Consider the following 25,871-nt stretch of genomic DNA (forward strand, 5'->3'; position numbering starts at 1 on the left):
CTTAGTAGAAAATATACCGTTGGTGCAATATGACACACACAGTACTTTATAATGGTACATCCATGTGGTGTGCATCATGACAGTTGTGATATTTTTTTAATGCACTGACATATAGTATAGCATTAGTAGAGTATATCTTTTTTTATAAAATTTCCAACTCGAGATTTATCATTTTAGTTATAACGGATTTAGATTAACGGTCCAAAATCTTGATTCATATCAATTAGAAAACATAGAAGACTGGCTGCAAGGATTCCTGTATGGTAAACAATAATGATCTGTTAACTTCCTGAAAAAGCTGATCAACATGTTGATTAGAAATTGAGCATCAGGTTATATGATCCTCGACAGCTATTGTCATTATTGATTTAGCAAATCAACTATTCATGTGTGCATATGTTCCCTGCAGTAACGTACTGTGAAAAAACACATTCACCATTTGATGTTTAGTTGGCTCTGACCATTTCCTTATGCATGCTTTGGATATTTATATTTTATTTTTTTAAATGTATAATAGTAATTGAGGTTATAGACTTTTTCTGCTCCACAGTGCATTCACAGCACTTCATTTATTTATTTTTTTTACACATTTTGTATTATGAATACATCTTTATACCCTTATTATGCTTCGCATGTGACGTTGACATCATGCCTGAGCACTTGTTGATAGATGGCCCTTCATGTTAATACAGTAAATGGCAATAACTTTTAAAGAGAAACTGAATTAATTTCTCAAACCAAATACTGTACAGAATTGCTTTCTGATAAGACCGCATTTGCCACATCTGTGAGTTCTTATTGGTCACTTTTCTTGTGATCGAGGACTTGTCCTGTTGCATTCAGGATAGACAATATTGTGATTACAGCTGCCTGGCTTGGTTGGATTCATAAAAGGCCAGGAATATTATAAATATACATATTATAAAAGCCTACTTTTGTGGCATCAATAACAAACAGCATGCATTAATCAACCATGTGGATGGAGGGTTAGCAAATACATTATTTAACTATTATTATCAAAAAAATTGTATAAATGTATTAAATTGATATAGTACACAAAACTGGCAGTGTGTTTTGGGCTGTATTTGTAGTTCATTTTAATTTTATAGGAGCCTACTATAAATTGCTTAACAATACAATATAGCCAACATTTTTAAAGGACACAAAAGATTACATTTACCAATTTAAAGTGCTGGATTACTTTTGAAATTATGTCAAACGTAATCAGAAAACTATGGAGCTGTGATAAATAGAAACAGCTTCACACTTGGGACTTTAATCAGTAGAAGTGCACCCAAAACGCACCAAAAAAACGACACACTAACATGCAGAACCAAAACATCGAGAGACTCCAACCAGTCGGAATCAATACAGCACGAGCTCAATTCCAGCAAGCAAGCATCTCAGCGCTCCTCATCGCACCGGAGCCCCGCCGCCGTTTCTTACCTGCAGCTGGATGGAGACTTCAGCTGAAGATTGCGGTCTGACTGCTGGTTGACTTCCCGCTTTTCGCCGTCCGCCATGCCGCTCGGCTCTCATACATGCCTTCGTTAGCGGGAGCCTTGAGCACTGAGCAGTGAGCGGTACAGCCGCCCTGCGGTCGGTTGGACAGCCAGTGACACACCTGACACATGAGATGTTATCGTAGGCTGCGATAGGATGCTGCCTTCACGGACTGTGGTAAAATGGAAAAACACAATGGTGCTCAGGCCTATGAGATAGTTGTTTTGTTTTGTTTTTAAGTCTTATTTTGAGAAAATGACAAGGCTGTGTTTACATACTGTATCTTCTCATGAGATTCGCAGCTTAATTATTTAAATATAGTGTAATTATGTGACACATGCGGATAAACATTTACCTTGCCAGTGTTTCCCGCCTCTTTTTCTCCTCAATTGTTTCTTGAAACGTTGTTTTGAACAAAACAAGGAAACAACAAAAAAGCAAACACAAACAAACAAAACCAAGCCACAAACAAAAACTAAATCAAAGAAAGCAGTAAAGTATAAGGCGAAAATCATTCAAAGTCTATTATTGATAAATGCCTACGGTATAACGATCACTCAAATGTGTCTAAAATCCATATACATCTACTTCCGGGTGACAAAAGCTGGGGTATTCTCCGATTGCACGACTAGTAAACAAATCCTTAACAAGACACAGCGATGGAGAAAAGAAGGTAAATGACTTCAGAGATGATTTTAGCCGTCCTAGACAGTTACTGCAGTAATTTGAATGTTTGAAGTGGCAGTCGGAATGAAGCTCTTTACACTTCACCTGTGACCATTGCTGCCATTTGGTCAAGTTGACTAGAAACTGAGAATTCAGACATACTGTTTTTAGTAGTGATGCACCGAATATTCGGCCACCGAAAAATTTCGGTGCAGCGACGAGAGGGGCGTCGCTTGGTGTACAACATTTAAGCGGATCGAAAAAAGACGGAACTGCCGTGTACTGTAGTACAGGCGAGCCACTCTTTTTCCCTCAGCGCTTTCAAACGCTTCCACTTTTTCCGGTGGCCGTGCTAAATACTTTAGCTAATGCTAGCTAGCACTATTGCTATCGACAGTTTTAAACACGGAAACACTTACCGCTATCTCCGGGTGGCGACAGACCTGTTCAGGACGCTGTGTGTGACTTTGCAGTCCGTTCCCGAAACCGATTAGCTGGTGCGAACAAATGTATTTATTTATTTTTAAACGTTAGTAAATATGTGAATGTGTCTATTTTAAGTGCGCCGCACCTTGTCCCACCGCACGCATCCGTGCCCGCCTGTGCGAACTACATTGACTATAAAGTGCAATCGCACCGCCAGAAAATGCTCAACCCTCATTTGGTGTTTAATGTACCATTGGCCAACATGTCTGCAGTGTGGACACGTTTCAATTTATATTGTGCTTGGTTAAAATGCCAGTACTAAATAAATATTTTTATAATAATATTATAAATGTAATTAAATATAATAAATGCAATGATAGTAAAAAAAAAAAAAAAAATGCATATTTTTCCAGTTTTTGGCCAAGCATTTTTCATTTTCGGCCAAACATTTTCATTTCGGTGCATCCATAGTATTTAGCAAACATGATCATCGAGGAACTGGCTACTTAGTTGACTTTGCTGTTGCTCTGAGGTGTTCTTTTAACTGTGAAATCAATAGGCAAGCAATTATGTTTGGTTAAATCTCAAAGGCAACCCAACCAAACATTTTACACAATTATGATCTCCCGAGCTAACTTTATATTAGGGCTTTTATATTAGGGCTGGTCGATATGGCCCAAAAATAAAGTCTAGATTAGATTTTTTCTGTCATTCAGAAACAATTACAATTTTAATTGATTTTTAATCTAATAAACCCAACAAAAATTTATTTGAAGGTTTCATTTATTCAAAAATCATTCCTGTGCAAAATGTTCAGACTAACAATAATGTATACTGAATCTAAATCAGTTTTAACAAACTTAACATTCATAGTTTGTGCTCAAATTTGCCACAATTAAGTAAAAATATGGAAAAATATGATAAAAGTCTATCGTAAAAATAAGTTGACACAAAAAGTTTTGCCCCCATCATTGTAAGACATCCACACAGACATTTATTTCCAAGGCCTCATATACAGTACATCCTTTGTACACTTACTAAACCACTCATAACCTTTTTATTATCACCCTCTATTGGTGGAAAGTGGACACTGCAGTCAGTGACATTTTCCCTGTCTCGTCAGGTGTCACCACAGTAATTATATATTTGGCATATTTTTTACACCGGATAGCCTTCCTAAACACATCTTACTCATTTTTATCTGGGTTTGGAAAGCAGTTGTGCCTGGGAATTAGGGTGTAGCATGCCAGAATGTTATCATTCATGACTGGGATGTGTGTGAACCCGAGTCCTAGGATATTTAGTGGCGGAAATCATTTCATTTGATTTATACGTTATAAAACACAGGAAAAGAATGTAGCAGGCCTATCAAGTCAACAAGACACTTGTGATACTGGTGGGAAATGCATTTCCATATGGCATGTTGTATGTTTTATACGTGTTTAAGAATTTTTCTCAGACATAATTTTTTTGTTACACAAATGTCTCCGGACCCATCCAGTGGGAGTGATGATGTCAAACTGTACACCAACAACTGTTGCACCCACGGATTCTTCCGTGCTCCGCCAACAAATGCATCCAGGGTAATCGTACCTGCATTCCCAAAAGAAATAAAAAAGAATAATGACTCTTCTTTGAATTACAGATCATCACATCTAAAGAAAACTATTTGCTGATATCTGATCACACACCTGCTCAGACGTGAGTCTCTCATTGCCAGTTTCATCACAAATGGAACCTTTCTTTATCTTGTAGATGATCTGAAATTCATATACAAATATTAGGCAGTGTTATGATGACTATTTATGTAAATCACTGAATATTTTAATTGTATTCTACAGTCCAAGGCCTCAACTAATACCTTTCCTAAAAAGTCCAAACTCCAATTCCAATGAAGTTGGGACGTTGTGTAAAATGTAAATAAAAACACAATGCAATCATTTTTTAAAAATCAATTTCAACCTACATTCAATTGAATACACTACAAAGACAAGATATACAATAGACAGTATAATATGTGTCACTGAGCTGGGACGGGCGTCTTTACTAGGGCCCGACCGATGTGCATTTTTTTAGGCCGATACCGATTTTTGACAGTTATTTAAAAATATGTATTTAATGCACAAAATTGTGTTCCCACAGCATTTGTATGTGAATATTCGTTGTTTGAAGGAAAATCTCTCCCGAAGTCGATGCTAAACTCTTTTCCTAGTAAATCCCAATGATTTATTGGTGGGAAAACATACAATCCAGCAATCTCTGTAGAAGTAAGAGATAAGCAATTTAGTAAATGTTCTTTAGTGATTAGTAAATAAAAGGATGCGACACAGCAACAGCACTCCATTGTGAGATCACTTTACTTACATTGCAACATAACATTGTTTTGGATCACAGAAGGAAGGAATGTAAAGCAAAGAGTAAAAAATCATTAATGCAGTTAAATAAACAATGTAGTGTGTAGGCCTACATATCAAGAGGGCTTTGAGTTGTATTCATGAACATTATGTACATTAAATATAAACAATGGTGTTATGGTGGTATAAATAAATTAGTTACTGTATATAAAAAAACTAGATTAACTTGTTTTCATTCAGAGATTTTAACTGCGCACAGTATAAAAAATTGCCAGATAACAAATTCTGGCAGCTTGCACATGTTTCAGTCAGTGGACACGGAACTATTTGCAAACGATATTGAAAAGACGTTTGACATGAAAGTACTTTATATTTCCAAAAGCATTTGCTCACCTGTCTTGATTCACATCTGAACTCAAGTGACATTTGCTTCTTAATCCATTAGATTTAACATGACGTCGGTCAACCCTTTGCCACAATAACAGCTTCAACTCTACTGGAGAGACTTTCCACTAGGTTTAGAAGTGTGTTTATGGGATTTTTTGTATTTATTTACCATTCTTCCAAAAATATGTACACTCTAAAATGAGTTGGCTCAAAAATTACCCCAATTTGGGTTAAAAATTGACCGATCCATTACTTGGGTCAATTTGACCCCATCTTTCTGTTTATATAAAACACGTAAACAACCCCCATAAATCGAGTTGTTTTGTACAAAACAACTCACAATTACCTCATTTTGGGGAGGTTTGTGTAAAACAACACATGAAGTTGGGTCAAATTGACCCAAATAGTGGATCATTCCATTTTTTTTACCCAAATCAGCTTGTTTTTTTCCACCCAATTCTAAAACTGTTGGGTAAAAAATAACCCATGTTGGGTTAATAATGGACCAATCCACTACTTGGATCAATTTGTCGAAAGTAGAAGTTGTTTTTTTTTTTTTTTTACCAAATGTTATTTATGTTTTGTACAAAACGAGCCAATTTTGGGGGGTTGTTTTATGCAAAGCAACTCAGAAAATGGGTCAAATTGACCCTATACTGGATTGGCTCCTTTTTTTTTTTCTAACCAATTTTTTTGTTTTTTTCATGCCAAACTCTGAAAACAGTTAGGTCAGAAATAACCCAATAACGAACTGATCCACTACTTGAGTTTTATCCTATGTATTCTCAGTTGTGTTTTTTTTGTTTTTCTTTTGTACAAAACAAAACAATTTTTATGTATGACCCAATTTTTGGGGGGCGTGGGGGGGTTTTCATACAAAAGGAACATTTGGGTCAAACTGAAATGAGTAGTGGATCGTTCCATCTTTTACCCAAATTGGGTTGTTTTTTACCCATCTGTTTATATGAGTCTACATTTGTTGATTTATTCTTTTTGTACAAAACAACCCACATTTTTGGGTTATTTTCATACAAAATGACCATTTTCAAAAGTGGGTCAAATTGACCCGAGTAGTGGATTGGTCTACTGAAATTTTATTTTATTTTTACCCAAATTGGGTTATTTTTGACCCAACTGTTATTTAAGAGTGTACATTTGTGAGGCCCACACTGATATTGGACAACTTTGTGGGAGTAGTTTGTGGTTAGCCGGGCCCCTAACTGTTCAATATGACAAAAAGCAAGGCCTATAGAGAGTTTGGTGTCGACGAATTTGACTGGCCTGCACGGAGTCCTGACTTCAATCCAATAGAATACCTTTTTTTTCCCAAACGAATTAGTAGAGACTGTAAACCAGACCTCTTTGTCAAACATTAGTGTATAACTTTACAAATGTGCTTTTAAAGAATGATCAAAAATGAAACTTTGTTGAAAGACATCCAAGTACATTTGAAGCTGTTCCAGCTGCACAGGGTGGACCCAAAGGATTCAAAATGGGTGACACTTAATTCCCATAGTCAGACAAGGCAGGTGAGCAAATACTTTTGGCAATATACTATAGTGTTTTTAAAACAAAAGTGTGAGACGCATAGCCCGTACACTAACCTGAATGTTCTAAGTTCCTGTCTTTGGTAAGAGATCAGCAAAGATACTGTAGCACTGAGTGACATTGTGCCATTGACTACCTCATGTAGTCTACAGTACAATATTGAGGTAAAGCAACCACACTCACCAAATGCAACCTAATGGTTGTGTGTTTGCCAGAAAATCACTTTGTTTCAATTAAAAAGAGTGTTTCCTAAAGACAGATAGCAAATTTGAATGTTATGCATGATTTTAGAGGAATTAACAAAATGGCTGAAAGTCTCAGGGAGGGATTGGACCCTCTGCCAATTACAGCCTTGATTTTTATAAATGTGTTATCAATGTTCTAAAGACCCCAAACGTGGATTTGGCCATTTTCAAAAGTGTGCGCTCTTTCTCCTCTGTTCAAGAACCCATAGTGCAGGATTGATGTCCAACTTCAACATATTAAGAACCCAGGGATCCTGTTGCGCTCCTCGAATAAACTCTTCCATATTAATACAACCTGTAGAGCAAACCACAAGAACATATCATTAATATACTCTATCTTTAAGACCTGAGCTTCTTTAGTGTACGCTTACCATCCCCGTCACTGTCAACAGTCTGCAGTATTCGGTCCACGGAATCATCGACTGTAAAAGGGGGCTCATTTGTGTCCGTCTTTGTGCCTTTCTTTACACGGTAAATGCTCTAGGTAGACGCAAAGACAACTTGATCATCATATAACGCATATCCTTTTTTGCTAATTATGCTAATGCGATGCCTCCCCCCTCAGCAAAATGTACAGAATGAAGCTAAAAGCGCTATATGCATTATATGATCACTTTAATTTCTTATCCATTCCTCATGTACAGATATTGACATTTCCTTTTTATTAATTGTTCTTTTTCTTGGAGCTTTTCATCCATATGTCTATTTTCTTCACCGCTTATCCTGTCCAGGGTCACGGGAGGCTGAAGTGAAAGGCCGATTACAATCTAGGCAGGTCACCTTTAAATCACAGGGCCAGTAACCTTTTTTTTTTTTTTTTTTACATTGCCTACAAATATTTTACAGTTGACATCCTGATTATAAAAATTGAAGTAGAAAATAGTTTGTTTGCAAAAGTGATGATGTGTGAATAAATGGATTATTCTGCATGTATTGCTTTCATTTTAATTATTCAAGACATTGTTTTCCACGGAAGCATAGCAGTCAAATTAAATAGCAAGTGACTTGATGTACAATAAATGGTAAAAAAATAATAATAATAATATTGCATTTTTACATCTTATAAAGAGTTCCATAAAATTAGCTTGTTAAAGGTAAAGGTAAATTCCACTGATTGTCACACCCAACTAAGTGGGGGCGAAATTCGCTCTCCGCATTTGACCCATCCCCCGAGGGAGCGGTGAGCAGCAATGATTGCGCTCGGGAATCACATGACCAACATGATTAAGACATTTTGTGATCTAAAACTTCAATTTTAGTGTTTTTAGCGAGATGTTTTATGTTGTTACAGTTTGTATACAAAGATATCACTGTGCTTAAAAGTAAATTTACGTACATGGATTATTGAGCGAAGCTCGTCCCTGTCAACATAGCCGTTCTTGTCTTTGTCGTACACCTTGAATGACCAGCGCAGTTTATGCTCCATGTCTCCTCGAAAAACAAGATTCAAAGCTGCTACAAACTCAAGGAAATCGATTGTATTGTCCTGAAAGGCAATGTGGATTAAAGGAAATTGCATGAATGTTTTTTTTTTTGTTACACCAATTAAAATCATAAACTACATGAATTTTAAAAAAATCTCACCCCATTAGTGTCAAAAGCTCGAAACATGTTCTCCGCGTAATCCGATGCTTCACCGGTTGGGTCCACGCCAAAGAAACGCTTGAATTCATGCAGGAAAAGTAATCCACTCGGGCACTCTGTGACAAATTTTTTATACATATCCTGAAGCGCTTTGACGTCGATTTCTTCTGCATTCTCCGTTTGCTGGGCCTGTCCCATGGTTTATATTTTAGCAGGACATTGTCCTTTAGACTGTTGCTATGAACTCCATCGTGGAGTGTCTAGACTAGGAATGGCCGTCTTATTGACCTGAGCGTTCCGTAAACCTGTGGAATCCCAAAGATCCAGTATATCTTTGAGACAGGTGATTAGTGTGGGTTGGAGATTAAGACCGGATTACCTGCTTGGGATTTCCTTTCAGCGGGTTTGCCTTCCATTTGAAAGTGGACTTGCCCAAACCCACAAATAAGCATATTCATCAAAGTCTAATTGAGTGGGAGAAAATGTGGGATCCTCGCACCCCCTTTTATGTCATCAATAATCACTAAGGTCAACCATTTTAGAAACATACATTTATAAGACATTGAAAAATATGAAGTATTTTTTTTTTAATGTACCAAAAATTGCATTTATTTATTTCAAACAAATTTAAACTGTGACAGTGATTTAAAAATTAAAAGTGAAATAAATGCTGAACGGAAACACTAACTTCAAGTATTCCAGGTCAACACTGTCATTATTGATGTAGCTTATTCAAAACTTTGTCGCCATTACAATATCTACCTTTTGACAAAAAGTGACTTATCTTGAATAAAATTATACATAGTGCAAGTGTACATATTGTCTTGACCACCCGCCCATGTCCAACGTTTTTAATCAGACTGCTGTGGCCCAGTAAAAACAAGCTAAGAGCATAAGACGCTCAAGGCCATGCTCATTTGGAATTGGTATATCAATCTCTTTTAATTAAATTGCACTAGGTAAGGGAGACAAATCCTTTAAGAGATGTGCATTGAGATGATCTCTAGGTAGGTCAAACTTAAGTAAGGGTAACACTGACGTTGGCTTTTTCTTTTCTTTTCTTTTTTATTCCATCAGATAATTTGGATCTAATCTAATCCTTGCGGAATCTAAATTAAATCATTTTCACTGTTGATTCTCAGATATGTGTTCGACTGATTTTCCATGCCAATCCAATACTAATTTCACAAAATTGCCGAATTTGCGATTTCTCTGTTCAAATAGATACAGTACAGTCTATGGATTAGAAGTGAAGCGGTAGCAGCGAGCAGCCATCCTCACATCTGATGCAGAGAACAACAGCACCTTCTATTGGTAGCATTACTGTATTACAACAGGAGGCTTTTGGTACAAAGCCACATCCCAAGTGACAGTAAAAGTAAGTTGTTGGTTCTGCAGTTTTGCAGACACATTATCGCAGTTGTTTCTTTTTATTTCCCCGCTTTAAAAGTTTTGTTGTTGTTTTTTTGTCAATGCATTTGTCTATTTTTTTATACATCACAAAATCAAATCCTAGCATCTTAAGTGAAGTGAAAATTCATTAAAAAAAAAAAACATTATTACAAATTTGGGGCGTCAGGCAATAAAAATTTGTAGTCATAATTAATCGCATGACTTCACTAGTTAACTCACAATTAATCACACACTTTATATCTGTTCTAAATGTACAATAAAAAAAATCTAGGTTGTCATACTCTTGTTAATAAAAGTGGGAACAAATGTTTGACTCATAAAAATAGTTAAAATGAATTTGTAAAGTCTAGCCATCAATGGCAGTGAATGAGTTAACGGGTGCGTAGACTCTTTTTTTTTTTTAACTATTGTACATGGCACAGTTGTGTGCTATTATATTTTTATATTAATATAATTATTAATCATAAATTATTAATATAATTTTTATAATTATAACATTTTTGTTGGTGTCTGTGGTGGTATTAAAAAGTGTTTTAAGTCCCCATTTAAGTACCAAATGCACAGCCCGTCGCTGCCAAAAAGAACTTTAAATCATATAAAGAATGCAGAACTTCAAAGCAACCTTCTGTTTTAACATACTTTCTTGCCTCGGCAAACTGTACGAAACACTTTTAGACACAAAAGCAATTACACAATCACCACCAGTGCCCTTGTGATGTACTTGGCATTGTCATGCACTCGCCGCATAATTCCATCTTTCTGTGGACCTGGTGATTAATACACGTCCTAAAATAATGTCCTCAGATGGTTTTCGCCGCGTCAGCAGGCTTTATTGTTGATTTTAAATCACCGCCGCACTCGGTGAGTCTGTGAGAAACGGATGATCTCCCTGCTGAGTCCACAGTTTGCCTGATGGATTGTGCTGCTTCAGATGCTATTGAATAGGTCTTGATGGAGCGTCTGAATGGTCTAAATATTGTGAGCCAAAAGCTGAGGGGGGTGTGAGTATGGGTGGGATGTTGATTGACCTTGACACTGGGTGCACCAAAAACTCACTATATTTCACGTTGATGACGGAGGATTTTTGCATTGCGTTTACTGTTGTCGATTCCGCCACTCTGCTGTCATTTTCATTTCTTCTGCACGGCTGACTTCAATAAATGCCGGAATGAGAAAGTAATTGATGCCTTTTATATTACTCATGTACATTGATTTGTAACAGCAGCATTGAGAATGGAAACAGTACCTGATTGTTTCACATTTGTGGGTATGAAACGTTATTGAATTGCTTTCATGTTCCCTTTAACAGCACCCAGAGACATATTATGATTTTATTAGTGCTATAAAAGTTAAAGCTTTAAAACTTTTAATATTATTGAGGTACTATGTTTGTCCTGCATGTCATTCCAAATCCGCAAAAAAAAATATTAGACCTACTCATGTTGTAGAATAAGGCAGTATAAGACCCTGTGTAAGAGCAACTAAGACATGTCTGCCATCTAGTGGTGATTGGTGACATTACAACTTAAAACTAAAGTTTGCAGTTTGCCACCCGCTAATTTGCACATTTGCAGAATTCTTATTATTTTTAATTCTCTGGATTTTTTCCCTCTACCCATTTACCCGTATTTCGTGGGAAACACGTATTGATTGTTTATCAGTCTTTTCAAAGAAGGTTTGTAAATATTTTTTTCACCCTTTTTTTGAAGGGGCGGTGGCATATTATCATATGGTCAAAGTGTGGTCTCGCAGCAGCCAGTTGCTAAGCCTTGCTCTATGTATTTCTCATGTCACTTCAAAAGTATTTTGTGCAGATACATCAAGCATTTAAGTAATGTTGAAAGGCAACAAAATCTGTAAGAAGCATTGTAAAAAGGGGTGCTACTTTTGCAATGATAGATAGATAGATAGGAACTACTGCTCATACATGCAGTGTGCTGAGGTTGTGCAAGGTGTACCTAATGAAGTGTCCAGCCGTTATTCTTGCAATACAGGACTCAGAGCCTACCTGGAAATATTGACAGAAAGGAAGGCTATAGCGCTGTCACAGTCTTATCGGGTAAACCGACAATGACGACAATGATGATGACGATGAAGAGGAGGAGACAGAGGCGCTGAGCACGTGTCGACGGGTGGGCGGAGCATCGTCATCCTTTGGCCGCCTGGAGGACGCAGAGGATGCAGCTCGGACCCGGCCTGACCAGTCGCTGGCGGTCCCTGCGGATGGCGATGTTGTAACATTGCGGATGCGGGGAAACGACCATTAGACGGCGTGGCTGCCATCGAAGCAGTGACGCGCGTGATGCCGAGTGGTCCACATCGGCGCCTCTAGCCCGGGGAGAGCTCCTCGCTCCTCTCTCGCCGCCTCGCTGTGCTGCGTGTGCGGTCCACGGGGCGCCGGATGAACGCCGCCCGGACACGCTGACGATCCCTCGGGCTGCATGCAGAGATGCAGGTGAAAAATCAGATGTGCAGCGAGCGCATCGGCGGCGGCGGCGGTGGTGGCGACGACGACCCAGAGCAGGACGACGTCAGCCAGAAGAAGACCTCGTGTTTTTCCAACATCAAGATCTTCCTGGTGTCGGAATGCGCGCTCATGCTGGCGCAGGGTACCGTGGGCGCCTATCTGGTGAGTGACTTGCTTCTTCATCCTCCTCATCATTGCTTGTGTTGTGTGCGCGTCCTTCAAACGCGCAGACAAGGCCGCGCAATCGTGTCATTAGAATGAGCACCAAACGGGCAGATGAGGCCTTTGCAGCAGCCGCATCGCAGCATCGCCACGTTTTTGTTGTGGTTTCCAAACGACGTCTTGCACGAGGTTCACAAACTGCCGGCTTAGTCCAGGATGTCGCCGATAGCAGCCACTGTGGGCCTATCTACAGGGGGTGCTTGAAATGTGGACGCAGGCGAAAATTTCAATTCATTTCTAATATGATCAAATGGCATCTTCAAGTCAAAACATCAAATAGTGTTTATTTTGGCTTTGCACCAACCTTGACATCAAGATTCCCAAAACATGCATGTCGGTTTCATTGGAGACTCTCGTTCGTTCTGAATCAAGTGTGAATGATTGTTTGTGTATATGTGCCCTGGGATTGGCTGGCAACCAGTCCACGGTGTACCACACTAATCACCTAAAGTTAGCTGGGATATGCTCCAGATTTCCCATGACCAAAGAGGATAAGCAAATATACACGAAATAATTGTGTTTGTTGTAGTGCCGTCCTTGAAAATGTCGACAACTACAAGGACCAGAATTACATCTTAATCATCATAATTCATGCTCCAATGACATCTGAAAGACTGTTTTATTGGAGCTGATGTTGTTTTGTTGAAGTCATAAAAAATAGACTAGGCCTACATGCACGCACGTCCACGTTTGGAGTAAGGTGACATCACTTCCGGTCGAGGCTGGTGGAACTATCACCTCACCTTTGGAAAGTAGTAAATATTTTTTTTTACTACTTTGAAAAATACTAGGAGTGAACTATTGAATATGCCTACACAACCCCAGGTTATCACACATTTAACAACAGAATTTAGTGGTATTTAGTAACACGTTGACAATAGAAATTGTTATGTCATATTGATCTTATCTGAAATGCTTTATGCATAGAGATCCGAACGTTGACATCACAGGTCCCAAAATGGGCGTTAGCGCAGCCATTTTGGCAGCATAGAAATCACCAAATTAGCAATGGCTAAGTTGCTAACGTGCATAAATAACACTGCAAGACTTGCAAAACTGCTCATTTCGATGGCATCTTGACCACACATAAAGGGGAAATAAATCCGAATTGTACAAACTTGTAAAGCCTTTGTATGATCAGATTTGAAAGCACTTACCGGCAACAGAGGCGGTAATTCCACGTAGCAGTGTCGCCGAATTGGAAAGAAAAGCACTCCTGACACTTCATCGGCAATCCAATATGTCCACCTTGTGCATGTATATCATGTTCTTTTCATCAAAGTGACTGTCAATTTTCTTGGGCGGAAAGTTGCCGAATAAATGCTAGTTTTTGCCCTCCTCGCCATTGTAGTCCATTAACGCTGCGCTGCTACTTTCCTGCCACAGGGGGGGTTACCCCCGATTGTTCAGTTTAGTGAGATCAGTGCAGTGCATTACTCAGCCATTTAAATCCAAAAACAGAAATGATTCATGGGTCCCTTTTTTGTGTGAGTGGGTATACCATATCCTTCGCCAGGGTTTTTGTTGTTGTCCGCCCGCCTAATTAGCATGTATTCAGCATTATTTCCCCAAAAATGTTTGTTACAATATTTCAATGATGATGGATAAGCATCAGTCCTCTCCCTTCGAAAACAAAACTAAAATAAATGAAACGTATGTTTGCCTGTGTGCTGGCCTTGGCTCAGGGAGCACACTTCGGGAATTGGAAACACTGTGTTGGTTTTAGATGTCAATTCAAAATGCATTATCATATTGCAGCCATACTCATCCTTGAACATTGCCAGAATCAAAAGTGCACTTCTTCATTTCTTATCTTTTATTAAATGCTGTCTGTCTTGTTGTCTGTCTCTTTTTCAAGGGCAGATGATTTTGTTTGTTGGTGTTGCTTTGTTCCTTCAACTTTTTTAACATTCTGAATGTCTGGAGGTCGTCGCAGGACATCAGCAAAACACCGTTGCAAGTTGGCTTTAATCAGACTAAAAGATTACTATTTAAACAATATGATAGAAGTTAGGTAAGCAAGCACACATACCGTTTTTTGAAATGTGAGCGAGTCCACACGATTTGGGGGGGTTGTACTAGCGAAACATGTCTGTCGTAGTACCAAGATTGACCTGTGAGAGGCAGCATGGTGCCACAGGGCATCCAGATTTGAGAAAAATATTACGCAGAAAGAGAAGTATTCAAATTGGTGAACACGTTTATACCAGCCTGATTATGGGATGTCTCTAAAAGATAACCCAAATCAATTGTGGCGTTCAGTTGGTGTTTTAAGAGTTTTTACTTCCTGATTTGTTCATAAAATAATGATAAATGTTAAACATGTTTGACATTTCCGATGGCAAATCTTTGTGTGTGGTCAAGTCATTCAGCGCAACAAGAGCGGACATTTGGACTTCCTGCTTAGTGCTTACCCATCAACTGGTCTTCTGTCAATGTGTCCCCCTGCCAGGTGAGTGTCCTGACCACGCTGGAGAGGCGCTTCAACCTGCAGAGCGCCGACGTGGGCGTCATCGCCAGCAGCTTTGAAATCGGGAACCTGGCCCTCATCCTTTTTGTCAGCTACTTCGGCGCCAAAGCGCACCGGCCGCGGCTTATCGGCTGCGGCGGCATCGTCATGGCGCTGGGGGCGCTTCTGTCCGCCCTGCCCGAGTTCCTCACCCACCAGTACGAGTACGACGCCGGCGATTCGTGGCACGCAGAGGACGGCCGCGACGTGTGCTCCAACAGCTCGCGCTCGGACAACAACGACTCGGCGTATAAGTGCGGCGACCGGGCCAACACCAATATGATGTACCTGCTGCTGATCGGCGCTCAGGTGCTGCTGGGCATCGGTGCCACCCCTGTCCAGCCTCTGGGGGTGTCCTACATTGACGACCACGTCCACAGGAAGGACTCCTCTCTGTATATAGGTAAGCTATGGTGGGAGAAAGTCATATACTGTATGTGCAAGTCTTAAAGGTGCATTGTGCTGTTTAAAAAGGTCATATTAAAGCTTTTTCTACATCATGCATGCTCCTACTAATGGCCAAATGGGTACGAAGAGCCCTGACTGTTTAACTCTGACTGCACCTATCAGCTTTTATCTTCCCTTTATAGTAGAGTGTGCGGACATGCCAGTTTCTTTGGAGAGGGGAGGGGCGGCGTTTTTTTACCTAATTTGAAGTCATGTCCTCGTTTGTCAACTGTGGCTGTCGCTTTAAGATTGTGCACGTACTCGCACGCGCACCATGAACGAGCCTGACACAGATGCTGCGGTTACGCTTTGGGCCAGAGGTGGCAGTCGCGAGTAAAAAAAAAAGTGCATAAAGATCCTTTAACCTTCAAGTGTCAAGTAAATCCCAAGTTGCAGTGGCAAACTGCAAGAGTCCATTTATTTATTTCTATTTTTTAAAATTTATATAAATACATATTTATATTAATTTATAATATAATATAGTAATATTCAATATATATCATATCTAATATATATATAAAAAGTAAACAAAAAAATTACAGTAAAAAAATCCCAAAGTATTATAACCCTGGTCACAAGTCAAGTTATGCATCCTTGCTCACTCACAAGTTATGCAACTTTGCAAATTAGCCGCATTGTAGTCACTACCTGTACTTCCATTAGTTTGCTGTACTAAGAGATTCACCATCACATTCTGTCATTTTGTAATGGTCCCAAGCCCGTTTTCATATTGTTTATTACTTTGTCAATCAAACGCATCATGTACATGAAGCAGAGCTCTTGTTTGACCAGCTATCCGTTAGCTAAACTTTTTTTTTAAACCCAATAAATTCTTCAATAAATGCTGATGAACATTCAATATATGTTTTCTATGAAAAATGGAGAGGAAAGGTTGTGGTGTGGAAGGGGAAGGGGGACAAACAAAAAGCAAAAACAAAATTTGCAAAATATTGAAAAAAATCTGCAACATGCGAATCCGTAGGTGCCGAACCGCGAGTATGCGGTGATCAACTGTATTCAATTCAAAGTCAAACACTATAAAACCTCATATGAAATGGATATTCTCGTCATTTTAGTTTTATGCTAAGATAATCATCCGACAGGTATTTCATACACATTTTTTTCCTCGAGTGTATTTCATACACTTAATTCCGCAAAGAACACACACACGCACGCGCTACATCCTGTCTGCCAAAGTTGCTAGGGCAACAATGCAGAGGCAGACAGCAAGTGAGAATGCTCTTGTTCCTCTTCATCTTGGAGGGACTGAATCCACAATGAGACCAAATAGAAATGAAATGAAATAAAAGCCATGTACAATGTTGTACATCGCCTTCTTCATAACCGTTTCCCAACCTTTATCGAGCTGAGGTGCCCATTTTACATCGGAAAAATCCCAACACGCATCACCAAATAAATGTCTCACTCAGAAATGTACTTACACAATGTGAAATTTCCACCTGTTTATTTGACCTTGGGCCATGATCCCATTTTGTTGTATTAATTGCAACAGGTTTTCTTTTAACTGTACATACTTGTCCTGTGATATTTGCCACATTGGTTTATTTATTATCAATTGGTCGATTAATATTTTTTATCTAATTAAGTAATTAGTTAATTCACTTATTGTAATATTAATATTATAATATTAATATTTTTATCTAATTAAGTAATTAGTCAATTCACTTATCGTAATATTAATATTATAATATTAATATTTTTATCTAATTAAGTAATTAGTCAATTCACTTATCGTAATATTAATATTATAATATTCATATTTTTTATCTAATTAAGTAATTAGTTAATTTACTATTTGTAATATTATAATATTCATATTTTATCTAATTAAGTAATTAGTTAATTCACTTATTTTGATATGAATATTATAATATTTGTTTTAATCGAATTAAGTAATTAGTTAATTCACTTATTTTAATATTAATATTATAATATATTTTGTATCTAATTAGGTAATTAGTTAATTCACTTATTGTAATATTAATATTATAATATTAATATTTTTTATCTAATTAAGTAAAGTTAATTCACTTATTGTAATATTAATATTATAATATTAATATTGTTTTAATATAATTAAGTAATTAGTTAATTCACTTATTTTAATATTAATATAATATTCATATTTGTTATCTAATTAAGTAATTAGTTAATTCACTTGTAATATTATTATTATTATTATATTTTTATCTAATTAAGTAATTAGTTAATTCACTTATTGTAATATTAATATTTTATAATATTAATATTTTTTATCTAATTAAGTAATTAGTTAATTCACTTATTGCAAATATTGAAATAAAATATATAATCACATGAAAATATATCGAAAACCAGCCTCGTAATTGCACCAATCGCCTCCATTTGACTCAATTAAATTTTTCACAATGACTTTTCTGCTGCTCGGCGTTGTTTTGCGTATCTGTGAGCGCCAAGACAGGCTGGCGTGTAAGCTAACCCTCTGAATAATGCAGTGTGACACAGAAGCAGTTAGGAGTTGTTTAGCAAACACGGCAGCCCACCATTAAATATTAAGCGCAAACACTTGGTGCAGGCAAGCGAAGGCTGCCTGCGGGCGCCCGGCCGATCGATAGCGGCCTCCGAGCGGGATTTGGTCCACTGGGATCACTCTGGGAAGTACTGACTACTTAGCAATCGACCGAGGGGAGGTCGCCCACAATGCACCTGTGTCGACTACGTGTCTGTGTATCCTTATTGAGGTCAAACAACCGCATCCATAAATCTTTTCAATATGTTTCTTCTCCAGACATGTTCTCATTGGCTGTGATGTGCCGAGGTGAAATACAAAAGTTGGCACGAATTTCTTTCCTCCCATAATATACTTGTCTCCTTCCTTCCTTCCTTCCTTCCTTCCTTCCATTCTTTAATTTGTCATTCTTTCTTCCTTCCTTCCAACCTTCTTTTCATTTAACCTTGATTCCTTCCTTCAGTCTTTTGTCTGTAAATGCTTGCTTCCTTCCTTAGTTACGTTTTCCTTCCTTCCATTTGTTTCCTTCCTTCTCCTATCCTCTCTATCTTTCCTTGCTGGCTTCCTTTCTCCATCTTTTCTCCATTGCTCCCTTCTTTCTGATTCCATCCTTCATTTTTTATTGTATTAGAACAAATATAAAATTTGTGATTAATCGTGAGTTAACTAGTGAAGTCATGCGATTAATTGCGATTAAAAATGGTAATCGCCTGGGAAAAAATAATTACAATTAGTTTATTTTTATTTTTTTAAGAAAATATTAAAAAATTATAGGTATAAGGGGATTAAAAAATGTAATCATAATTAATCGCATGACTTCACTAACTCACGATTAATCACAAATGTATAAATGTTGTAAATGTACAAAAAAAAATCTAGGTTTTCATACTTTTAACAAAAATGGGAAAAAAATGTTAAACTAAAAGAAATAGTTCAAATGAATTTATGACGTCTATAGCCGTCAATGGCAGCAAATGAGTTAAATTTGAGTCAATCCAAGAGGGCGTCGCGTTGAAAGCCCCGACACAAGCTGCTGTCATGAGGAAGCCACATAAGTAGTGTAATTGGATTATTGATTGTTGTCATTGGCTGTGAGCGATAGCTCACGCGCAGACAAGTGACCCTCCTGTCTGATGCATCGCTTGTCCGGCCTGCTGCCGTTAAACAAGCCTGCTGTCTCATCCTTCAGCCTCTGCTAAAGCACACCTTAAATGCGGTACTACTTTCACTCACAAGTGCCCCAATTTACAAGTTTTGGGAGTTGACATTTTTCAAAAGGCTCATGTACTGTGTTCTTTATTGTGGTTAACTTATATAAAAGTGGCTTCTCTCGAAATGTGTGTCCCAGCCGCCTCCAGGTTGAGAAGCAGTGCAATCGAGGATGCCAAGCCGCAATGGTCTTGTTTACAGTGTGGCAAAGGAAAGCCACAGCGTCTCTCCCTCTCCTCTTTCCCGGCCGTAATGCGTGTAATGAAGCGCTGCGAGGCCACTGCAGCAAAAATGTTTGCACTCCGCTGGAGTGATTGCGCCGAGGAAGCGGCGGTCGCTGACTCAGCACTCGGCCCGGCCCGGCTTTTCATTGGTGCACCTTTGCCAACGTGCAGTGTGAAGTGATTACTGCGACCTCATCCCTTTGTGGCATTTCTTACACAACATAATGCCATCGACGAGTCCGATGCACCGTTTCTTCAAATAGTGGCCATCTTTTTACCCAATTAGTCACTTTTTTTTCTCCTTCTTTTTCACTTTCATTTTGAAGCATTTCCCAGGTGTTTTATGTCATGTCCTTTCCTCGACCACTTCAATAAGCAATCGAGTAAGTGCTGCTTATCGGAAGCTTACGCTGGTAGCTAAAGCTAATCTTTCCATCCTACAAAACTCAGTGCAGCTTAGTTTTGACTTTATTCAGCCTGCTGCACCTCACTTGCGCAAAAGCCACCACTGGCTAATGTAAGCAGTTTTCCACCAGCTACGTTTAAGACCAGATTTGCTGTCAAGGAATACTGTTGATATGAGAGGAGAAGCTTCATTTAGTCAGGCCATTGCGTTTTAATTATATCATCACATACTGTAGACGCTGTTATTCAAACACGGACACTAACGCTTTGAGAATGAAAAGAGCTGCAAGTAAAGGTTATGATGAATTGAAGTGTTCTTTTCTTTATTTTTTCTACACTATAGGCCACTTTAAAACAACAACAGTCAGTTATATCCACAAGACAACAGAAGCCAACTCCATTGCTAACCAAAACAGCAGCACCAACTAAAGCACAAAAATAGTCTCGACGATGAATTTGAAGAAAGTCTGAAGTCTTATCGCACGTTGAAAACAAGATAGTGATAAACCGAAAGAATTGACAGCTTTGTTTAAAAAAATATTTAAAAAATTGCAGTGAGCTTCCAGGGTCATCAGCATGTGTTAAGCTAAACTAAAAACTAAGCAAGTTCCCTAAAATGTTCTACTGTTTTTCCAAAATTCCAATATCATTTCTTATTTTTAATTTTGTGTTTTTTTAATTTTTTTTTAAATAAAAATTGTAGGGTGTTTGCAGTGTCAGCATAATTTTTTATAAAGTAGAAATTTAAATAAGTCCCTAAATGAAAAGTTCCCTGTATCTCACTGAGTGACAAACACATGCGAATGTAGCTAATTTAGGGTTTTCGTCCGGGTTCGTAAAAGGTTTCAAAAGATCTTCGCAGACAGAGAAAACTTGTCTGAATATGTTCTAAATATCTTTGCGACAAGAAAAAACTGTCTGAGAACATCATACAAATCCTGATGAATACCCTCAAAGCTACGTTCGCAAGCATTTATCGCTCAGTGACATACCAGCTTTATCGGCCTTCAGATTCGTAAAAAGGCCGATATTTGTGACAATGCCATATATCGGCACCGATAATCGGTCTGTACCTAAAACAAGATCATCTTACGTGTTTAACGGTGGTTAGATTCATCCTTTTTATTTTGTTTTGATTTCCACTTTTACGTGACTAAAATTGTAATATAGTGATAATACAGTTATCATCTAGTTAAGTAAATAAATACACCGGCCACCATTTGTTTTTGGATATTATTGGTCCAACCATACCGTATTGATGGTATCACAATAAGCATTTGTGCGATGGTGGGCACAGCTGAAGAAAATCACTATTTTATTTTTGACTTTTTCTATTCAACCATTTATGTATTATCAAAGTGAGTGAATATCTTCCTCCATGCTGTGATTTGTCCTTTACAAATCTCTCTCATCGCCAAGCTCCCTGTTGGCTCTTCTTTGTTTGCTGACCTTCCCCCTCTCTTATTTATTCAAGTGGGCAATCTGTCAAGCTGCCACCTGCAAATGCCTGGCCATCATTGCAACAGCAACAAAAGCCAAAAGTCGCGCATTTAGGGAGAAAAAAATAATCCCACCATTTAGCTAAGCTACATACCGGGAAAACCACAGCGTTTTAATGAAGTCATAATAAAATAAGAATGATCAATTGCACAGATTACACAAGTCATTTTTGATTCATTACAAATATAAATGCGTAACTAATCATGGTGACATCATCCTGTTGCCAGGCAGGATTTTTCAATAGCTGCTACATTAGCCAGTGAAAAATAAAGATCTAAACCGATTCCTTTTACACATTTACAGCACTTTCTGACCCAGCAGAGTTCGTAAATATCGATACCCATAGTCTAATTTAAAATGACAGCAAAATAAGTATCCATTAGCTGGCAAAATCAGGAAGTCAAATCTGTTGGTAATCAAAACAGCAGCACTGATCAAAAAAACAGTTCGTAGCTCCTTGTTGCCAGGCGGATTTCATGGGGCTTGAACTGATTTGCCCTGTCGGTCAGTTGAACACGAGAAAACTTAGATGTGCCATGTACTAAACACGCACACGCACAGATAAATGTTGATTTATCCTGTAGGTGATTGTATTTGTTATTTCGCGTAATAGCACTGCTGATTTGTGGCGCTGCTTCCTCCTAATGTGTTTTCCAATGTCCTCATAAAGGGCCGCCCGCGTTCATTCTTCCGGTGTCATATTCCACTGATTGCCTCTCACATCTGCGGATGTTGCTGCAACGTCAATAAGAGATTTACGTTGGCCTGGGAGTGCTCATTACAGCTTTTATAGTGCTGTGCCACTGAATTAAAATGGCCGTTTAATACGTTGAATGGGAGCTTTAATTGTGTACATTTGGCATTGGAGGTTTATGAGAAGGAAAAATGTAGGCCGAGCGTTGAATGACATGATTGTGTCACGCTGATATCCGTCCAAATATTACAAACAGCAACCTAAACCTATTAATGGCAATTACCTTATTGCATTTCAATGAGTATTATATTATTTATTGCAATCATTTCGAAGTTGGTTGCTGAAAATGTGTTTATCCATTCATTTTTTTTTAATTCATTCATACCATCAACTAGTTGGTTACTTGATTTGTTGTAATTGGGTAGTTAATTATATTGAAATGGAATATAAATTTAAACATTTTTAAAATGAGAACGATTAGTTTTTATCAGCTCCTACGTTCTATTTTAAATGTTTTAAGTGTCCCAAAGACATATTTATACATTTTTTTATGTTGTTGTTTTTTGTGCTAGAAGAGCATACAGAAAGCTTTGATGCAGCCTCTGAACTGAAGAAAATGCTTGAAGAAATTGTATTTATTACAAAAACGGCCAGCAGGTGGCAGCAGAGTAAAGGAACTCAACCAGGGCCATGTTGAAAAAAGCTCATTTATCTACAGTTCTAAACAGATTTGTGAATAATTATGAATTGTAGCTGTATTCTAATGCTAATTGCTGCAAAATGGAAACAGGTAGAGATTAGACTCTAATCTTTCTTTTGGTAGGTTCCATGTTTTTATAGCAATAGAACACCATATTTTGTGGGCCTTGCAAAATCTGTCAAAATCTAGTAAAACAGCCGGGAGCGAAAGGGGTTGCTTCAGTGAAAATGACATTTTGACACTTCAAACATGTTTTACTGTACTTCATTCATTCATTACTGTAAATAATTGAATGTTATTAAGTCCATAATAATATTTTAAATTGATAATTATTTTAATAAGGTATTTTACATACACATTTTTCAAATGTTCAAAATGTTTTACTTATTTTATTACATAATTAAGAATAAAATATAATTACATTAATTATAAATATTGGCAAATAAAATGATGAGAATAAATGGTTTTATTTTTAAAAAGATATATTTCAGATACACGTTTACACATTTTAAGCAATTTTGTATTTATTTTATTAAATCATTTTTTAATAATAAAATATGATAAATATTGTATTATAATAAACTATTTCACACATTTTATCTTACTTATCACTGTTGATGGCGGTCACTTTTGGCCAGTTCCTTTTGTTTTTGTTTTTCACAAACAATTGGTCGGTCCCCACATGGATCAGTTATATTTAAAAAAAAAAAAAAATTATTGACCAATGGGGTAGATGCCATGGACTTCCCACTTCCGGGTTTTACATTGGCCGCGTTCCAAATCGCACCCCCACCCCTGCGCCCCCCAACCGCGCGCTCCCACTCATTGGCGCGATGTCTTTGATGATGCAACCTTAATAGCGCTACAAGGACGACATTGTTTTTTTTTCTTCTTCTTCTTCTTCTGAGTGCTAGTATAGGAGATGTGATGATTTTTGCCCAATGGCAGCAATATACAATACATAGTAGCTTTTTCTTTTGTTTTCAAACTTCATCTACAAATGACCAGGTCCATCTGTCTGCTTTAAGAATCAAATGTGGCACCAAAGTTTGCCCACACCTGAGGTGGTTCAGATGTGCCTGCTAATTTGTCTGCTTAGTTTGTCTGAACGATCACTTTAGTGGGTCCACTGCGGTCAGGCAACTTGAAACTTGACACAACTTCCTGTTTGATTATTTATGATGCTGCAGGCTTATCAATAAATAATTGAGCTGCCCATTACACACAGTTCAAATACACTCAACAAGAGACATGATATCGTATTGAAAATCACAAAAAGTCAAATAGCTAATACAGAATATATTGAAAGAGTTTAACATTCATGCTTTACAAATAAAATGTATTATTATTATTATAAATATTATTACCCTTGTGAGGACAAGCGGTTAAGAAAATGGATGGATTATTATTATTATTACATTAGATGTGTATGGGCATTATATATAATGTAAATAATAATATATTTTTTTTATTATTGAATTTGAATTATGTGCTAGAAAGGTGTATCGAATATTTGGTGTAAATACAGTAGTTGTAAGTACAGTATATGTTAAATGTGATGTAAATGTGTTACATTAACACTTTAAATATATTAAACTTGTTGTATACAATTGTACATTAGTGTATAGATATTACTTATGATGTCAATGTGGTGCATTAGAGGTACACACATGTGGATTGTTGGATTATATTGAGTGTAATATGCAAATATGTAAAAAAATATATATATAAATAAAGGGGGTTACACGGCAGGTGTATAGACATTAAATATGATGTCAATATAATATGCGGCTATGATATAATATTTAAAATCCTAAAGGTCCAATAGCTAATACTGTTAATCACTGATTAGATTTGAAGGAAGGTGCCATTTTGCATCACGTTGAATCCAAGCACAGTTTTGGTTGAGTGGCGCCATCTGCTGTACATTGAGGTGAAATGCACTCTGATCTGCATTCATCCTGTTGTTGTCTTGCAGGTATTTTATTTTCCACCTTAGTGTTTGGGCCCGCTTGTGGCTTCATCTTAGGTTCCGTCTGTACCAAAGTCTACGTTGATGCCGTCTTCATCGACACCAGTGAGTTTGGCTTTATTTTTTTCCTCTTTTTACATTTTTTTTTTTTTTTTTATTAATCAGTGCTGAACACAAATGTGGCAGACTGGTAAGCACATCCGGATGGAAATGTACTCTTGTTATTTATAACGCCTTACCCTCAAGTTATTTAAATCGTTCAAAGACAAATGCTGCTCAAAATCCCTTTTTAAAAAAAAAAAATTGAATCAGTTTGACCTACTGTGAAACGACAGGAATAAAAATGAAGTAATTATCGATTTTTTTTTTCCCCCAGCACAATAAATTGACATGTTCCTCATGTCCCATCCAGGTAAGCTGGACATCACCCCAGAAGACCCTCGCTGGATCGGGGCCTGGTGGGGGGGCTTCCTCCTGTGCGGTGCCTTACTCTTCCTGTCGGCCCTCTTCATGTTCGGCTTCCCTCAGGCTCTGGATGAGCAAGCGCTGGACGGCGGCGGGGAGAGCGAGCAGGCCATGCTGCCTTCTCCTCTCAGCCTGGACTACCAGGACAAAACCCAGGGGGGCATCCACGGCTTCGACTTGAACAGCGGGCTCTCCGTATGCCAACATCTCAGAGGTACATGAAACATCAGGGAAATATGGTGCATATATTTAGAGTATTAAATATGATGCTAATATAGTATAATTTTGAAAAGATGCCATGTTGGAGTTAATTGCACTTACACTGATTTGAGGAGTACATATAGTGCCAAAAAAAATCAATTCTCATAAGAATCGCGATTCTCATTTAGTACGATTTAGAATCGATTTTAAATGTCCCAAAA

At 37.8% G+C, this 25,871-nt stretch overlaps 3 protein-coding genes across 9 annotated transcripts in view; 1 reads left to right on the forward strand and 2 right to left on the reverse strand.

The window, feature by feature from the left end:
* The window catches only part of mapk8ip1b (mitogen-activated protein kinase 8 interacting protein 1b), a 30,565-nt gene extending 27,782 nt beyond the window's left edge, over positions 1–2,783 (reverse strand). Inside the window, exons 1-2 of one of the 3 annotated variants that reach the window (XM_077564817.1) lie at positions 2,589–2,783; positions 1,447–1,624 (exon numbers count right to left, since the gene is read on the reverse strand). In XM_077564817.1, the coding sequence (XP_077420943.1) occupies positions 1,447–1,523 (77 nt within the window). In that variant the 5' untranslated portion in view covers positions 1,524–1,624; positions 2,589–2,783. Of the gene's footprint in view, positions 1–1,446; positions 1,676–1,858; positions 1,995–2,588 lie in introns of those variants that run through there. The other 2 variants (XM_077564818.1, XM_077564815.1) reach the window with 2 other exon arrangements.
* A 538-nt stretch (positions 2,784–3,321) lies between these two features.
* Positions 3,322–9,044, reverse strand: LOC144051058 (guanylyl cyclase-activating protein 2-like). 3 transcript variants are annotated; one of them, XR_013293988.1, is made up of 6 exons: positions 8,714–9,039; positions 8,466–8,615; positions 7,501–7,609; positions 6,941–7,424; positions 4,287–4,355; positions 4,132–4,188 (listed from the first exon to the last, which is right to left on the reverse strand). XR_013293988.1 is itself a non-coding variant. In XM_077564827.1 (4 exons), exons 1-4 carry the CDS (start codon positions 8,909–8,911, stop codon positions 4,111–4,113), a joined length of 495 nt encoding a protein of 164 aa, XP_077420953.1. In that variant the 5' UTR covers positions 8,912–9,044; the 3' UTR covers positions 3,322–4,110. The 3 variants fall into 3 exon arrangements, 2 of the variants coding, with proteins under 2 accessions (XP_077420953.1, XP_077420952.1); XM_077564827.1 differs by lacking the exons at positions 6,941–7,424; positions 7,501–7,609 and having other exon boundaries at positions 3,322–4,188; positions 8,714–9,044; XM_077564826.1 differs by lacking the exons at positions 4,132–4,188; positions 4,287–4,355 and having other exon boundaries at positions 4,935–7,424.
* Positions 4,218–25,871, forward strand: part of LOC144051056 (solute carrier organic anion transporter family member 3A1-like) — a 29,201-nt gene continuing 7,547 nt past the window's right edge. The window contains exons 1-5 of one of the 3 annotated variants that reach the window (XM_077564822.1): positions 4,218–4,296; positions 12,121–12,755; positions 15,268–15,727; positions 24,991–25,089; positions 25,397–25,663. In XM_077564822.1, coding sequence (XP_077420948.1) covers positions 12,576–12,755; positions 15,268–15,727; positions 24,991–25,089; positions 25,397–25,663 — 1,006 coding nt within the window. In that variant the 5' untranslated portion in view covers positions 4,218–4,296; positions 12,121–12,575. Of the gene's footprint in view, positions 4,297–7,860; positions 10,092–12,100; positions 12,756–15,267; positions 15,728–24,990; positions 25,090–25,396; positions 25,664–25,871 lie in introns of those variants that run through there. The other 2 variants (XM_077564820.1, XM_077564821.1) reach the window with 2 other exon arrangements.

Source organism: Vanacampus margaritifer, chromosome 4, assembly GCF_051991255.1.
Source record: "Vanacampus margaritifer isolate UIUO_Vmar chromosome 4, RoL_Vmar_1.0, whole genome shotgun sequence".
Classification (NCBI taxonomy): Eukaryota; Metazoa; Chordata; class Actinopteri; order Syngnathiformes; family Syngnathidae; genus Vanacampus; species Vanacampus margaritifer.

Excerpts from the sequence above, each read along its gene's own strand:
- LOC144051058 (XM_077564826.1), bottom strand. The coding sequence starts at position 8,911 with ATGGGACAGGCCCAGCAAACGGAGAATGCAGAAGAAATCGACGTCAAA. Across the intron at positions 7,610-8,465 it reads AGCTTCGCTCAATAATCCAT|AGCATTTACCGTGTAAAGAA; the intron begins GTACGTAAATTT and ends GCGTCTACCTAG. Across the intron at positions 7,425-7,500 it reads TGTTGACAGTGACGGGGATG|GTTGTATTAATATGGAAGAG; the intron begins GTAAGCGTACAC and ends TTTGCTCTACAG.